The sequence below is a fragment of the Pseudorca crassidens genome, chromosome 16 (assembly GCF_039906515.1).
Source record: "Pseudorca crassidens isolate mPseCra1 chromosome 16, mPseCra1.hap1, whole genome shotgun sequence".
In the NCBI taxonomy this organism is placed as follows: Eukaryota; Metazoa; Chordata; class Mammalia; order Artiodactyla; family Delphinidae; genus Pseudorca; species Pseudorca crassidens.
In genome coordinates, this window is record NC_090311.1 from 59,507,264 (window position 1) to 59,523,935 (window position 16,672).

Sequence of the window (16,672 nt, forward strand, 5' to 3'; positions counted from 1 at the left end):
GTAGTAGAAACAATCTCATTCAATACAGATTCCAGCAGGGTTGTATGATGTTTATTTTTTTTCAGGAGTTCTTTTTTTTTTTTTACAGCAAAATTGTGAGGATGGTACAGAGATGTCCCATGTACTCCCTGCCCCCACACATGCATAGTCCCTCACCAGAATGGCATATTTGTTAAAATTGATGAATCTACATTGACACATTGTAATTGCCCAAAGTCCATAGTTTAACATTACCCCTTTATTCTTGGTGTTGTAAGTTCTATGAATTTGAACTAATGTATAATGATACGTATTCATCGTTATGATATTGTAGAATATTTTCACTGCCCTAAAATTCCTCTATGCTTCATCTGTTCATCCGCCCTCCTTCCATTAACCACTGATCTTTTTACTCTCTTCATAGTTTTATTTCTTCCAGAGTGTTATATAGTTGGAGTCATGCAGTATATAGTAGCCTTTTCAGATTGACTTCTTTCACTTAGTAATACACATTTCTTTCCTCCATGTTTATTTTTCTAATAGCTTGATAGCTCATTTCTTTTTAGCATTGAATTTTCTGTTGTCTAGATGTATCACAGTGTATCCATTCACCTACTAAAGGAAATCTTGGTTGCTTCCAAGTTTTGGCTATTATAAAATAAGCTGCTATAAATATACATGTGCAGGTTTTTGTGGGGACATAAATATTCAACTCCATTGGGTAAATACTAAGGAGCATGATTGCTGGATCATACTGTAAGAGTATTTTTAATTTTTTAAGAAACTGCCAAACTGTCTTCCAAAGTGGCTGTACCATTTTGCAATCCCACCAGCAATGATTGAGAGTTGATGTTAATTTTTAAATCTTGTTTTTCATTTATTTATTTTTATTTATTTTTTTACATCTTTATTGGAGTATAATTGCTTTACAATGGTGTGTTAGTTTCTGCTTTATAACAAAGTGAATCAGTTATACATATACATATGTTCCCATATCTCTTCCCTCTTGCGTCTCCCTCCCTCCCACCCTCCCTATCCCACCCCTCCAGGCGGTCACAAAGCACCGAGCTGATCTCCCTGTGCTATGCAGCTGCTTCCCACTAGCTATCTACCTTACGTTTGGTAGTGTATACATGTCCATGCCTCTTTCTCGCTTTGTCACAGCTTACCCTTCCCCCTTCCCATATCCTCAAGTCCATTCTCTAGTAGGTCTGTGTCTTTATTCCTGTCTTACCCCTAGGTTCTTCATGACATTTTTTTTTCTTAAATTCCGTATATATGTGTTAGCATACGGTATTTGTCTTTCTCTTTCTGACTTACTTCACTCTGTATGACAGACTCTAGGTCTATCCACCTCATTACAAATAGCTCAATTTCGTTTCTTTTTATGGCTGAGTAATATTCCATTGTATATATGTGCCACATCTTCTTTATCCATTCATCCGATGATGGATGCTTAGGTTGTTTCCATCTCCTGGCTATTGTAAATAGAGCTGCAATGAAGATTTTGGTACATGACTCTTTTTGAATTATGGTTTTCTCAGGGTATATTCTGGCCTTACATTTAGGTCTTTAATCCATTTTGAGCTTATTTTTGTGTATGGTGTTAGGGAGTGATCTAATCTCATACTTTTACATGTACCTTTCCAGTTTTCCCAGCACCACTTATTGAAGAGGCTGTCCTTTCTACACTGTACATTCCTGCCTCCTTTATCAAAGATAAGTTGACCATAGGTGCGTGGGTTTATCTCTGGGCTTTCTATCCTGTTCCATTGATCTATATTTCTGTTTTTTGTGCCAGTACCATACTGTCTTGATTACTGTAGCTTTGTAGTATAGTCTGAAGTCAGGGAGCCTGATTCCTCCAGCTCCGTTTTTCGTTCTCAAGATTGCTTTTGCTATTCAGGGTCTTTTGTGTTTCCATACAAATTGTGAAATTTTTTGTTCTAGTTCTGTGAAAAATGCCAGTGGTATTTTGATAGGGATTGCATTGAATCTGTGGACTGCTTTGGGTAGTATAGTCATTTTCACAATGTTGATTCTTCCAATCCACGAACATGGTATATCTCTCCATCTACTTGTATCATCTTTAATTTCTTTCATCAGTGTCTTATAATTTTCTGCATGCAGGTCTTTTGTCTCCTTAGGTAGGTTTATTCCTAGATATTTTATTCTTTTTCTTGCAATGGTAAATGGAGTGTTTTCTTGATTTCACTTTCAGACTTTTTGTCATTAGTGTATAGGAATGCAAGAGATTTCTGTGCATTAATTTTGTATCCTGCTACTTTACCAAATTCATTGATTAGCTCTAGTAGTTTTCTGGTAGCATCTTTAGGATTCTCTATGTATAATATCATGTCATCTGCAAGCAGTGACAGCTTTATTTCTTCTTTTCCGATTTGGATTCCTTTTATTTCCTTTTCTTCTCTGATTGCTGTGGCTAAAGCTTCCAAAACTATGTTGAATAAGAGTGGTGAGAGTGGGCAACCTTGTCTTGTTCCTGATCTTAGAGGGAATGGTTTCAGTTTTTCACCATTGAGGACGATGTTTGCTGTGGGTTTGTCATATATGGCCTTTATTATGTTGAGGAAAGTGCCCTTTGTGCCTACTTTGTGCAGGGTTTTTATAAATGGGTGTTTAATTTTGTTGAAAGCATTCTCTGCATCTATTGAGATGATCATATGGTTTTTCTCCTTCAGTTTGTTAATATGGTTTATCACATTGATTGATTTGCATATATTGAAGAATCTTAGCATTCCTGGAATAAACCCCACTTGATCATGGTGTATGATCCTTTTAATGTGCTGTTGGATTCTGTTTGCTAGTATTTTGTTGAGGATTTTTGCATCTATGTTCATCAGTGATATTGGCCTGTAGTTTTCTTTCTTTGTGACATCCTTGTCTGGTTTTGGTATCACTGTGATGGTGGCCTCGTAGAATGAGTTTGGGAGTGTTCCTCCCTCTGCTATATTTTGGAAGAGTTTGGGAAGGATAGGTGTTAGCTCTTCTCTAAATGTTTGATAGCATTCGCCTGTGAAGCCATCTGGTCCTGGGCTTTTGTTTGTTAGAAGATTTTTAATCACAGTTTCAATTTCATTGCTTGTGATTGGTCTGTTCATATTTTCTATTTCTTCCTGATTCAATCTTGGCACGTTGTGCATTTCTAAGAATTTGTCCATTTCTTCCAGGTTGTCCATTTTATTGGCATAGAGTTGCTTGTAGTAATCTCTCATGATCTTTTGTATTTCTGCAGTGTAGTTGTTACTTCTCCTTTTTCATTTCTAATTCTATTGATTTGAGTCTTCTCCCTTTTTTTCTTAATGAGTCTGGCTTAATGGTTTATCAATTTTGTTTATCTTCTCAAAGAATGAGCTTTTACTTTTATTGATCTTTGCTCTCATTTCCTTCATTTCTTTTTCATTTATTTCTGATCTGATTTTTATGATTTCTTTCCTTCTGCTAACTTTGGGGTTTTTTTGTTCTTCTTTCTCTAATTTCTTTAGGTACAAGTTTAGGTTGTTTATTCTAGATGTTTCCTGTTTCTTAAGGTAGGATTGTATTGCTATAAAATTCCCTCTTAGAACTGCTTTTGCTGCATCCCATAGGTTTTGGGTCATCGTGTCTGCATTGTCATTTGTTTCTAGGTATTTTTTGATTTCCTCTTTGATTTCTTCAGTGATCACTTCGTTATTAAGTAGTATATTGTTTAGCCTCCATGTGTTTGCATTTTTTACAGATCTTTTCCCGTAATTGATATCTAGTCTCATAGCATTGTGGTCAGAAAAGATACTTGATACAATTTCGATTTTCTTAAATTTACCAAGGCTTGATTTGTGACCCAAGATATGATCTATCCTGGAGAACGTTCCATGAGCAGTTGAGAAAAATGTGTATTCTGTTGTTTTTGGATGGAATGTCCTATAAATATCAATTAAGTCCATCTTGTGTAATGTATCATTTAAAGCTTGTGTTTCCTTATTTATTTTCATTTTGGATGATCTGTCCATTGGTGAAAGTGGGGTGTTAAAGTCCCCTACTCTGAATGTGTTACTGTCGATTTCCCCTTTTATGGCTGTTAGTATTTGCCTTATGTATTGAGGTGCTCCTATGTTGGGTGCATAAATATTTACAGTTGTTATATCTTCTTCTTGGATCGATCCCTTGATCATTATGTAGTGTCCTTCTTTGTCTCTTGTAAGAGTCTATTTTAAAGTCTATTTTGTCTGATATGAGAATTGCTACTCTAGCTTTCTTTTGGTTTCCATTTGCATGGAATATCTTTTTCCATCCCCTTACTTACAATCTGTATGTGTCTCTAGGTCTGAAGTGGGTCTCTTGTAGACAGCATATATATGGGTCTCGTTATTGTATCCATTCAGCCAATCTGTGTCTTTTGGTGGGAGCATTTAGTCCATTTACATTTAAGGTAATTATCGATATGTATGTTCCTATTCCCATTTTCTTAATTGTTTTGGGTTCGTTATCGTAGGACTTTTCCTTCTCTTGTGTTTCTTGCCTAGAGAAGTTCCTTTAGCATTTGTTGTAAAGCTGGTTTGGTGGTGCTGAACTCTCTCAGCTTTTGCTTGTCTGTAAAGGTTTTAATTTCTCCATCAAATCTGAATGAGATCCTTGCTGGGTGGAGTAATCTTGGTTGCCGGTTTATCTCCTTCATCACTTTAAATATGTCCTGCCAGTCCCTTCTGGCTTGTAGAGTTTCTGCTGGGGATTCCCTTGTGTGTTATTTGTTGTTTATCCCTTGCTGCTTTTAATATGTTTTCTTTGTATTTAATTTTTGACAGTTTGATTAATATGTGTCTTGGCATATTTGTCCTTGGATTTATCCTGTGTGGGACTCTCTGTACTTCCTGGACTTGATTATTTCCTTTCCCATATTAGCGAAGTTTTCAACTATAATCTCTTCAAATATTTTCTCAGTCCCTTTCTTTTTCTCTTCTTCTTCTGGAACCCCTATAATTCGAATGTTGGTGCGTTTAATGTTGTCCCAGAGGTCTCTGAGACTGTCCTCAGTTCTTTTCATTCTTTTTTCTTTCTTCTGCTCTTCAGTGGTTATTTTCACTATTTTATCTTCCAGGTCACTTATCCGTTCTTCTGCCTCAGTTATTCTGCTATTGATCCCTTCTAGAGTATTTTTAATCTCATTTATTGTGTTGTTCATAGTTGTTTGTTTCATCTTTAGTTCTTCTAGGTCCTTGTTAAATGTTTCTTGCATTTTGTCTATTCTATTTCCACGATTTTGGATCATCTTTACTATCATTATTCTGAATTCTTTTTCAGGTAGACTGCCTGTTTCCTCTTCATTTGTTAGGTCTGGTGGGTTTTAATCTTTCTCCTTCATCTGCTTGTGTTTTTCTGTCTTCTCATTTTGCTTATCTTACTGTATTTGAGTCTCCTTTTTGCAGGCTGCAGGTTCGTAGTTCCCGTTGTTTTTGGTGTCTGTCCCCAGTGGCTAAGGTTGGTTCAGTGGGTTGTGTAGGCTTCCTGGTGGAGGGGACTAGTGCCTGTGTTCTGGTGGATGAGGCTGGACCTTGTCTTTCTGGTGGGCAGGTCCACGTCTGGTGGTGTATTTTGGGGTGTCTGTGGACTTATTATGATTTTAGGTAGCCTCTCTGCTAATGGGTGGGTTTGTGTTCCTGTCTTGCTAGTTGTTTGGCATAGGGTGTCCAGCACTGTAGCTTGCTGGTCGTTGAGTGAAGCTGGGTGCTGGTATTGAGATGGAGATCTCTGGGAGATTTTCGCCATTTGATACTATGTGGAGCTGGGAGGTCTCTTGTGGACCAGTGTCCTGAAGTTGGCTCTCCCACCTCAGAGGCACAGCACTTACTCCTGGCTGCAGCACCAAGAGCCTTTCATCCACATGGCTCAGAATAAAAGGGAGAAAAAGTAGAAAGAAAGAATTAGTAGAAGTAGAAAGAGAAAGAAAGAAAGAAAGGAGGGAGGGAGGGAGGGAAGGAGGGAGGAAGGAAAAAAAGAAAGAAGATAAAGTAAAATAAAATAAGATAAAATATAATAAAGTTATTAAAATAAAAATAATTATTAAGAAAAAAATTTAAACGGATGGATAGAACCCTAGGACAAATGGTGGAAGCAAAGCTATACAGACAAAATCTCACACAGAAGCATACACATACACACTCACAAAAAAGGAAAAGGGGAAAAAAATCATAAATCTTGCTCTCAAAGCCCACCTCCTCAGTTTGGGATGATTCGTTGTCTATTCATGTATTCCACAGATGCAGGGTTCATCAAGTTGATTGTGGAGCTTTAATCCGCTGCTTCTGAGGCTGCTGGGAGAGATTTATTTCCCTTTCTCATCTCTGTTCTCACAGCTCCCAGGGGCTCAGCTTTGGATTTGGCCCCGCCTCTGCGTGTAGGTCGCCGGAGGGCGTCTGTTCTTCACTCAGACAGGACGGGGTTAAAGGAGCAGCTGCTTCGGGGACTCTGGCTCACTCAGGCCGGGGGGTGGGGGGCGGGGAGGGAGGGGCACGGAGTGCGGGGCGAGCCTGCGGCGGCAGAGGCCAGCGTGACGTTACACCAGCCTGAGGCGCGCCGTGCGTTCTCCCGGGGAAGTTGTCCCTGGATCCCGGGACCCTGGCAGTGGCAAGCTGCACAGGCTCCCTGGAAGGGGGTGTGGACAGTGACCTGTGCTCGCATACAGGCTTGTTGGTGGCGGCAGCAGCAGCCTTAGCGTCTCATGCCCGTCTCTGGGGTCCGCGCTTTTAGCCGCGGCTCGCGCCCTTCTCTGGAGCTCCTTTAAGCAGGCAGGTCCAGACTTTTTCCTGGACTCCCTCCCGGCTAGCCATGGTGCACTAACCCCCTGCAGGCTGTGTTCACACTGCCAACCCCAGTCCTCTTCCTGCGCTGCGACCGAAGCCCGAGCCTCAGCTCCCAGCCCCGCCGCCCCGGCGGGTGAGCAGACAAGCCTCTCGGGCTGGTGAGTGCCGGTCGGCACTGATCCTCCGTGCGGGAATCTCTCCGCTTTCCCCTCCGCACCCCTGTTGCTGTGCTCTCCTCCGCGGCCCCGATGCTTTTCCCCTCCGCTACCCGCAGTCTCCGCCCGCGAAGGGGCTTCCTAGTGTGTGGAAACCTTTCCTCCTTCACAGCTCCTCCCACTGGTGCAAGTCCCGTCCCTATCCTTTTGTCTCTGTTTATTCTTTTTTCTTTTGCCGTACCCAGGTACGTGGGGAGTTTCTTGCCTTTTGGGAGGTCTGAGGTCTTCTGCCAGCATTCAGTAGGTGCTCTGTAGGAGCTGTTCCACGTGTAGATGTATTTCTGGTGTATCTGTGGGGAGGAAGGTGATCTCCGCGTCTTACTCTTCCACCATCTTCCCTTCGTCTCCTTGTTTTTCATTTAAATTTACAAGTAAGGAATATGTTCACTTTAAGTTTCTTGACATATAACACTATCATTAGATATTTTAAATTAAGTTGTTAAATTTGTTTAATTGTTCATTTGATAGGCAAAAACTGGCTATCTTATTTCAATTTTTTGTGTCCTTGAATACCAATGAGTGAGTTTTTGTTTTTGTTTTTTTGGGGTTTAGTTAACTATAGTTCCTCTTTTGTGGCTTTCTGGTTTATTACTCCACTTATCTACTAACATCTTAGTAGTTTTCTTACTGATTTGTAGGAGTTCCTTAAATGAGCTCTGTTTTCTTTAGTTTCCTAGTTTGTAGTTAATTTTTAAAAAACATACATAAACCTAAATTATTTTGTGTATATAATTCCATCTGGCTTTTGATAGGTTGTCTTATCATTTTTAAGTTTAAAAATTCTTCTCTCCTTTCAGAGATCCAATAACTTTTCCTTTTGTTGTTGTTTTTGTTGTTGATTATAACTCTTTATTCCATCTAGAATAAAGCAGTTTTCAAGCTTCTTTTTTGTAATTCTGTAGGCTAATGGTTCTTGATTCATTGTGAGGTTTAAGGATGATAAAAGTTGACAGAAACTTTAGGGACAAAATATATTTTAGCAGTGAAAAAAATGATAAGCTCTTATCTGACAAATGTAAACTTTCTCATCAGAGTTAAACGTTTAGACAACATTTCTGATTAGCCTTCTGTTAGTACAGCAAAAGCATTTGTATTTGCTGGAAATAACATTTATTTATGAAGAAATTATGGCAGAAATCTGTTTAAACAGTGAGAAAATTCTAGACTGTTCAGACAGCCCAGGATTTTGAAAAAGTCTTGTGCTTTGGCAGGAACCCAGGAGAGGATGTGTCTGAATCTGCTGCATGCTAGAAGCCTTCCCAAAGAGTTACTGTAAAGCAGCCAAGAGAACAGTGTATTTCACTACTGTGTGGTTCTGGAAGTAACTGGAAGTTTGCAGACTTGAGGGAGGAGACTTAGGAGTACTTCCAGGAGGTCAGTGTCAGTTTCTGTGGTGACCTATTTTTAGTGATTCAAGTTAAGGAAAAGTGTTTTGTGTGTGTATGTGTGTAATAGGGAGTTTTCCAATGTGGACTTGAACCTGTTGCTTTAGGAGAAGTCACTTGGGAAGAGTCAGAGGTGCCTGTACCAAAGAGGAATAGGGTGACAAGTCAGAATAACCAGTGGGTGTCTGTTATTGGGGTGAATGGTACTGCAGTTGTAATTTATTTTCCTGTAAGGTAATAAAGGAGAAGGACTTAAAGTCCATGTATGTTGTGGAGAAGGAGCAAGAGAAGAGTGCTAACAGGGCCTTTGGGAAAGCAGGGTAAAAAACTTTCTACTGGTTAGTTGATAATCTGCATCTGCCATGAAGAATCCATTCCAGAAAAGACAGCCCTACGGGGGACAAAGCAAAAAAGACAGAAGGGCTTTGCTGCCAGGTTTTAGGAAAAAATGCCACAACTTTGTACTGGGCTAAGGATTTTTTACATAGAACACAGTAGATAAGAGAAAAAGCTCAGCATTGGGCCCTTTGAGAGAAATTCCTAGCTTAAATCGACAGGGTTGGTTGGTATTTTTTTTTTAATTCTGTACAACTTTAAAAAAATAAAACAGCTTTATTGAGATATAATTCATATACCACACTATTCACCCATGTTCACGCTTGCGTACTTTTTAGTACTTTCACAGTGTTCTTCAACAGTTGATCACCACTGTATATTTTAGAACGTTTTCATCACCCCAATATCTGCAACTTTTAATTGAACTTATTTTAAAATTTAAGGCCATTGCAGGGAAAAGATGGAACAAGTTAGCAATTTAGAGGATTAATCAGAAAGCTCTGAAACCTTTTTTCCCTTTAAGCATATTCTAACATTTTATTTTATTTTATTTTAAATTTATTTCTGGCTGAGTCGGGTCTTCGTTGCTGCACGCAGCCTTTCTCTAGTTGTGGTGAGCGCGGGCTACTCTTCATTGCAGTGCGTGGGCTTCTCACTGCGGTGGCTTCTCTTGTTGCGGAGCACGGGCTCTAGGCATGTGAGCTTCAGTAGCTGTGGCTCGTGGGCTCTAGAGCACAGGGTCAGTAGTTGTGGTGCATGGGCTTAGTTGCTCTGCGGCATGCGGGATCTTCCCGGACCAGGGCTCAAACCCATGTCCCCTGCATTGGCAGGCGGATTCTTAACCATTGCACCACCAGGGAAGTCCTCCTTTTTAAAAATAATGGCCATATTTCTCTTACAGGTGTGCGATCCTGTAAAAGTAAGCCTCTGAAGATGATCTGGTGTATTTTAGTTGTAGGGTTTCTACTTCCCCAGTCTTTGGCTGATCCAGGCTTTTTTACTTCAATTGGTAAGTCTTAATTATTTTTTGTTGTTTTTGCATTTAAAAATTTACATTTTTTAGTGTTTTTTAGATCAGTAAAAACCAATACATTTGTGTTCCCAGAGACTGAAACATTACTTCAGTCCCTGCCCCTCTAAAAGTCTCTCTCATTTTTAAATTCAATTGTTTTCTTTAAATTATTTTCTCTGATTACAAAAGGAATACATTTTCAGATTAGAAATTTATGAAAATTTAGAAAAGCATACCAAAGAAAATTCTCTGGTAATGAATCCACCCAGCAAATCATTTAATGTATATACTTAGTCTTTTATGTTTTCCTATACATATACTTCATATGTCTTAAAAGAGAAGTTTTCTGTCATCTTGTTGACCAGTTCTACCCTCACATGATTGTGGAGCTAAATAAAACACAAACAAGTACTATAGTTATGAAACCTCATTTTGGGATGTAAAATGATGAGTTCTGTTTTCCCCTTATGAGTAACTAAATATGGATATTTGAATTGCAGTTGAGAAGTATACTTTTTGTTAGTGTGGTCTTTGTTTATTGAATAAAAATTTAGTTCTAAGTAGTTTCAAAACCACAAAAAGGTGAGAGGGGAGGTAGGGAAGAAGAAACATTGATCCTTGGAAAGTAAGGTTTTGAAATTAAAAAATAAATTTTTAGATGACAGACAATTTGTCGATATGGTCCAAGCTTGCAGAATTAAGTAGCTTGAAAATTTGAATTGGAACACATGATTAGAAGAGTTTCCGGCTTTATTTTTATTTATCTGGTTTTTAAAAAAGGAAAAAAAGAAAAAAAAAATGATGCTCTCTCCAACATATCTGATTCATGCCAGGTAAGTCCTCTCAGAATGAAGCATTCTCAATCATTCTTAAATTATTCAAAAATACTTGTTTTGACCAGTATGGGTATTTGATTACTTTCTTCCCTTTTTCTCCTTCTAGGTCAGATGACTGATTTGATCCGTACTGAAAAAGATCTGGTGACTTCCCTGAAAGACTATATTAAGGCAGAAGAGGACAAATTAGAACAAATAAAAAAGTAAGCAAAGTGTTTTACTTATTATGACTCTGATTCCACCTTCATGTTTTCTTGGTAGAGCTAAAACATTCTTTGAGTGAAAGTGAAAGCCCTCTGTCAGTCTTAAAAGGCCAGTTGAAATGGCTAAAGTAGGAGCACAGAAAACAGAAGTTAGGCCCAGGCTAAGACTTCAGTTGAAGAATATGGATTGAGATAAGAATATAAATGGGTATGGGTCATTGACTGACAATTTTTTTCAATGGTTGCTAATATCTTCTATCCTCTTCTAACCTCCCTAATCAAGCCACCTTCTGGAGCAATTTTCCACTGCTATTTATCCTTCAGTCCTATGGTTCCATTCTAGAGATTACAGTGATAAGTATAGTATTATTTAATTGATATAGTTTTTCCTTAAATGCTAATTTATTTATTTAAATTTATTTATTTATTTATGGCTGCGTTGGATCTTTGTTGCTGTGTGCGGGCTTTCTCTTGTTGTGGCGAGTGGGAACTACTGTTTGTTTTGTGCGTGGGCTTTTCATTGCAGTGGCTTCTCTTGTTGCAGAGCACAGGCTCTAGGCGTGCGGGCTTCAGTAGCTGTGGCACGTGGGCTCAGTAGTTGTGGCTTGCGGGCTCTAGAGTGCAGGCTCAGTAGTTTTGGTGCATGGGCTTAGTTGCTCCGCGGCATGTGGAAATCTTCCCAGACCAGGGCTGGAACCCATGTACCCTGCATTGACAGGCGGATTCTTAACCACTGCGCCACCAGGGAAGTCCCCTAATTTATTTTTAATTGACTCAGGTTCATATTTAATTCTGACCTGAGAGTTCCTAGCCTTTGTTTAATGAGTAGCTAAGTATTCAGTATTTTTGTTTTAAAATACAGTTTCTAGATACTGAATATAAAATTTTGCTGTAAGTTTGATTTAAATGAACATGTAACTGAAATTGGATTGGGCTGATTACTTTGTAATAATCAATTATTTGGCTTTAAGGACCTGTAGGGAAATAAATTTTTAGATTCTTACTAGAGGGATCCAATCACAACTTTTACTAAGATAGGTTACGTTTACTGTAACCATTTGGGAGAAACAAAACTAAAACAAAAATTCTTGTAGTTATATTTTGATTTTGCCAAGTTAGATTTTATCTGTAAGAGAATCTTGCTTTTTAAAAATCCTTTGTAATTTTACTTTTAAAAGGATTTTAAGTATAGTTTTAACTCAAAACCCTCTAATCTTTTTTGAGTGCTTTACTAGTCTTCTTCCTCATTGAGTGTGTATATACTTTATGTAGATTCCACTTATGTCTTACATTTTTAGATGGGCAGAGAAGTTAGAGCAGCTAACCAGCACAGCAACAAAAGATCCAGAAGGATTTGTTGGACACCCTGTAAATGCATTTAAGTTAATGAAACGTCTGAACACTGAGTGGAGTGAGTTGGAGAATCTCGTCCTTAAGGATATGTCGGATGGTAAGTCAGATGGTAAGACTAATGAGCCAAAAAAAAAAGTAAGGCTTTTTTGCTACCACCTGTAGACATGCCAGAAGAAGTGATAAATTCAGTTCCCAGAACATCACGTGTTCAGCCTTGTAACTGAATTATTGCTGAGATGTATTTGATTTGACTAGAGTTAATTTAGTCTACATCCTGAATTCTTGATTTAAAAAAAGATGAATAAAAACTGGAAATAAAGAAAGATAGAACTTTATTGTTAAAATGTAATTTCTGCTCTTCATTTAACATGTTCCTTTTTGCTTTGAAATCTAAAAAAGTGAATCAATGATTTGGCATACAGCTTCATTTCTGAGGGTAATTGTTTTCATTTTAGGATTACCTTCAGATTTAAAAAATTTTATGGGTAAGTCTTTATCTTCTAATCAATTTTTAATGTACTGGGAGTGATACTAATAAGGAAAAATGTTAGCTGTGTTTTACATAGTACTTTGAAGCTTAGGATTGTTTTGTTTAACATAGACAATAAATTTAAAAATTGAGGCTGCAAACAGTAATAATGAATGTCTTTCTAATTGAAACAATAAAATTGTAGTTGAAGTATTGAGATCTTTTAGATATTTTAGTAACAGACACAGAAAACTAAGGCTGGAGTTTAATGAAGTAGAGGTATTATGCTTTAGTACATAGTGTTTATTTGTTGAATGATTGAAGGTGGCAAAAAAAAGAGAGACAGAGAACTGAGCCAACTGTGTAGTAAAGCACTCCAAGGGTGCTTTCAAGTATTTGTGAGCAGTAAACTAAACTATTACGCATAGGACAGGAAACCTTGAAAAGAAAAATTAAGGCAAGCACTTGTGAATACTTCTTTGAGATGAGAAGGAAATAGTACCTGTGATTATTTGTTGTCATATAACACCATGAGAACATTTTTTTTTTTTTTTTTTTTGCGGTACGCGGGCCTCTCACCGCTGTGGCCTCTCCCGTTGCGGAGCACAAGCTCCGGACGCGCAGGCCCAGCGGCCATGGCTTACGGGCCCAGCCGCTCCGCGGCATGTGGGATCTTCCCGGAATGGGGCACAAACTCGTGTCCCCTGCATCAGCAGGCGGACTCTCAACCACTGCGCCACCGGGGAAGCCCCATGAGAACATTTTTAAGATCATATATGTATGCGTTTGTATACATATATACATATGCACACACATTTGTTTATTATTTTTTTTTAAAAATCTAAAAAAAAAAAATCTCAAGTATGAACTAAGTTTTTTTATAAAGTAAACCTTAAGACTTAGGCGTTTTAATCTGTGGCAGTCATCCCATAATGCTATAGTAGATATACGTTTTTTCTTTTTATTAGAGAGGATTTAAGTTACTTCATAGATTTTGGTTTGGGGCATAAAATCGTTCCAGTCTTCTGTAAAACTTGCTTGTAAAATTGCATGTGGATATTGTGACTAGGAATTGGTCTTAAAACTAATGCTTTAATATGGACTTAGGCCTCTTCCATCTAGTTGTTCATCTGTACATTTCAATTAACATAAAAATGCCTGGCCTTTTGATGATCAAAGTATGCATAGTTGATTGTAAGTAAAGGAGAATGGAGGGAAGTCTCGTACCTAATTTTGATTTGCAAATGATGACACATGTTATTAAAATTTTAAATAACTTTTTGTTGTATTGATTTCTTAAGGAGTATTTAGCATCTCTTCTCCTTAGGAGTTATATAGTTACCAGTGATTAGTTTCTTAGTTTTATTTTTGCTGTATTTTATGTAAAACCTTTTAAAATTAATATTAGGATTTATAGAGTGCAAACCATGATGATGAACACTATATTTAATAATTAAACAGATCTAAATATATTTTAATAAACTAGCTTATCTGATACTCTTACATATATAATAAATGTCTCTTCCTTCTCCTTAAAGAATTCCACCAAACTTTATATATTTACACATTTATGTGATACGTGGCACATGGAAGAAGAAAACATAACTTTAAGAGTGTACATTTTACTTACTGTTATCTGAAAGTATAATTGGTTGCCAGTGAACATCGTTTTCAAATCTTTAAATGTTCACTTTTCAAGCTTAGTGGAGGCTGTGTTGTATAATTAAAAACTCTATTATGTTAGTTGATCTTTACCTATTAATACAAATATAATTTATGCAATGACCTCAGATTACTTAAGCAACATTAAAAATGGTTTGGGAAGATGAACAACTTAGAGGTATGTCAAGTCTCGTTCAGTATATTTAATTTTTTCTTGTTACACATGGTATGGTGGAAAATTATAATAAAATAGATTTTGAAAAATCCTTTTAAGACTATATTGGAAAGTGGAAGTCTGTGAGGTTCTAAAGTCTTTTTTCTTCCAATTTTATTGAGATATAATTGATATACGGTACCGTATAAAGTGTATAGCACAATGATTTCACTTACACACATCATGGAATGATTATCACAGTAAATTTAGTGATCATCCATCACCTCATATAGATACAAAATTTAAAAAATAGAAAAAAATGCTTTTCCTTGTGATGAGAACTCTTAAGATGTACTCTCTTAACAACTTTCATATATAACATACAGCAGTGTTAATTATTTTTATTGTGTTGTACATTACATCCCTAGTACTTACTTATAACTGGAACTTTATACCTTTTGACAGCCTTCCTCCAGTTACCCTGCACACCCACCTCCTGCCTCTGATAACCATATATCTGATATCTTTTTGTATGAGTTTGTTTTTGAAATATAATTGACCTGCAACACTATGTTCCTGTTATACAAAATATTGATCCTGTATTTCTATATATTTCAAAATGATCACCGTGATAAGTCTAGTTCTGATATGTCATCACCATACAAAGATATTACATAGTTATCGACTATATTTCCCACACTGTACATTTCATACCCGTGTCTAGACTCTTTTTTTTCCCCCCTATTTTAAGGTTTTATCTCTAACCTAACCATTCAGAGACAGTACTTCCCTAATGATGAAGATCAGGTTGGGGCAGCCAAAGCTCTGTTGCGTCTCCAGGATACCTACAATTTGGATACAGATACCATCTCAAAGGGTGATCTTCCAGGTAAGAATTACTGTAGTCTATAAAAATCCTATCCCTTGGCTTCTCCATTCAGTCCATTAGGGCAATGTTAGTATAAAAAGACTTCCGTATTTTAAGATTTTTAACTTCACTTTGTTTCACAGCCTTTGAGGACAAAACAACCCTTTGTCTAGGACTGAATAGTTGTGGATAAGCTGCTAGCTTGTTACTGTGAAAGCTTATAATTATAGAGACTAACTTAAGTAGGCAATTTTAGCATGTAAGAAAAAGAAACAACCAGTTTTCCAAATGTCTGTCTTTAGAATACCCAGTATTTGTGCGTTAAGTTATAAGGAAATTGATAATCAAAGTTTATATATTCAATAATTTAAAACCAAGACATGTTGAGTATGTACTGATTTTTAGTGTTCTACAGTGTGAAGCATCCTGCTTTCTGACCTATTTTCGGCAAAACCCTCTTTTTTTAAGTTACAGCTGATTTCATGATAATTTGCTTAAATTTATTGTGAAAAAAACATAAAACAAAATTTACCATCTTAACCAATTTTAAATGTGCAGTTTATGGTATTAAGTACATTTGCATTATTATGCAACAATCATTACCATCCATCTGCATAGCTCTTTTCATCTTGTGAAACTGAAGCGCTATACTTGTTAAACAATAACTCCCCAGTTCCCACTTACTCAGCCCCTGGCAACCATCATTCTACTTTCTGTCTCTATGACTTTGACTTAAGTACCTCATATAAGTAGAATCATACAGCGTTTGTGTTTTTGTGATGGCTTATTTCACTTAGTATAATGTCCTCAAGGGCTGTAGTATACGTCGGAACTTCCTTCAGTTTTAAGGCTGAATAATAATCCATTGTGTATATACCATATTTTGCTTATCCATTCATCTGTTGATGGACACTTGGGTTCCTTCCACACATCAGCTATTGTGAATAATGCTGCTGTGAACATGGGTGTGCAAATAGCTCTTCAAGACAATGTCTTTTATTCTTTGAGTATATACCCAGAAGTGGAATTGCTGTGTCATATGATAATTCTGTTTTTAATTTTTGAGGAGCCACCATACTCTTTTCCATAGTAGATATACCATTTTACATTCCCATCAACAGTGCATAAGGGTTCCAGTTTCTCCACATCCTTGCCAACACTTGTTATTTTCTTTTTTTTTTTCTGATAGTAGCCACTCTAGTGGGTGGTATCTCATTGCAGTTTTGCATTTCCCCAATTATCAGTGATGTTGAGCATCTTTTCATGTACTTATTAGCAGCCGCCTGTACATCTTCTTTGAAGAAATATCTATTCGAGTCCTTTGTCTGTTTTTTTTTTTTTTTTCTTGCGGTACGCGGGCCTCTCACTGCTGTGGCCTCTCCCGTTGCAGAGCACAGGCTCCGGAT

At 37.4% G+C, this 16,672-nt stretch overlaps 1 protein-coding gene across 6 annotated transcripts in view; it reads left to right on the plus strand.

The window, feature by feature from the left end:
- The window catches only part of P4HA1 (prolyl 4-hydroxylase subunit alpha 1), a 93,018-nt gene that overhangs the window by 22,917 nt on the left and 53,429 nt on the right, over positions 1 to 16,672 (plus strand). For 5 of the 6 annotated variants that reach the window (XM_067710592.1, XM_067710593.1, XM_067710597.1 and 2 more), the window contains exons 2-5: positions 9,611 to 9,718; positions 10,664 to 10,760; positions 12,059 to 12,210; positions 15,150 to 15,287. In XM_067710592.1, coding sequence (XP_067566693.1) covers positions 9,643 to 9,718; positions 10,664 to 10,760; positions 12,059 to 12,210; positions 15,150 to 15,287 — 463 coding nt within the window. In that variant the 5' untranslated portion in view covers positions 9,611 to 9,642. Of the gene's footprint in view, positions 1 to 8,199; positions 8,363 to 9,610; positions 9,719 to 10,663; positions 10,761 to 12,058; positions 12,211 to 15,149; positions 15,288 to 16,672 lie in introns of all 6 variants that reach the window. The other variant, XM_067710594.1, reaches the window with a different exon arrangement.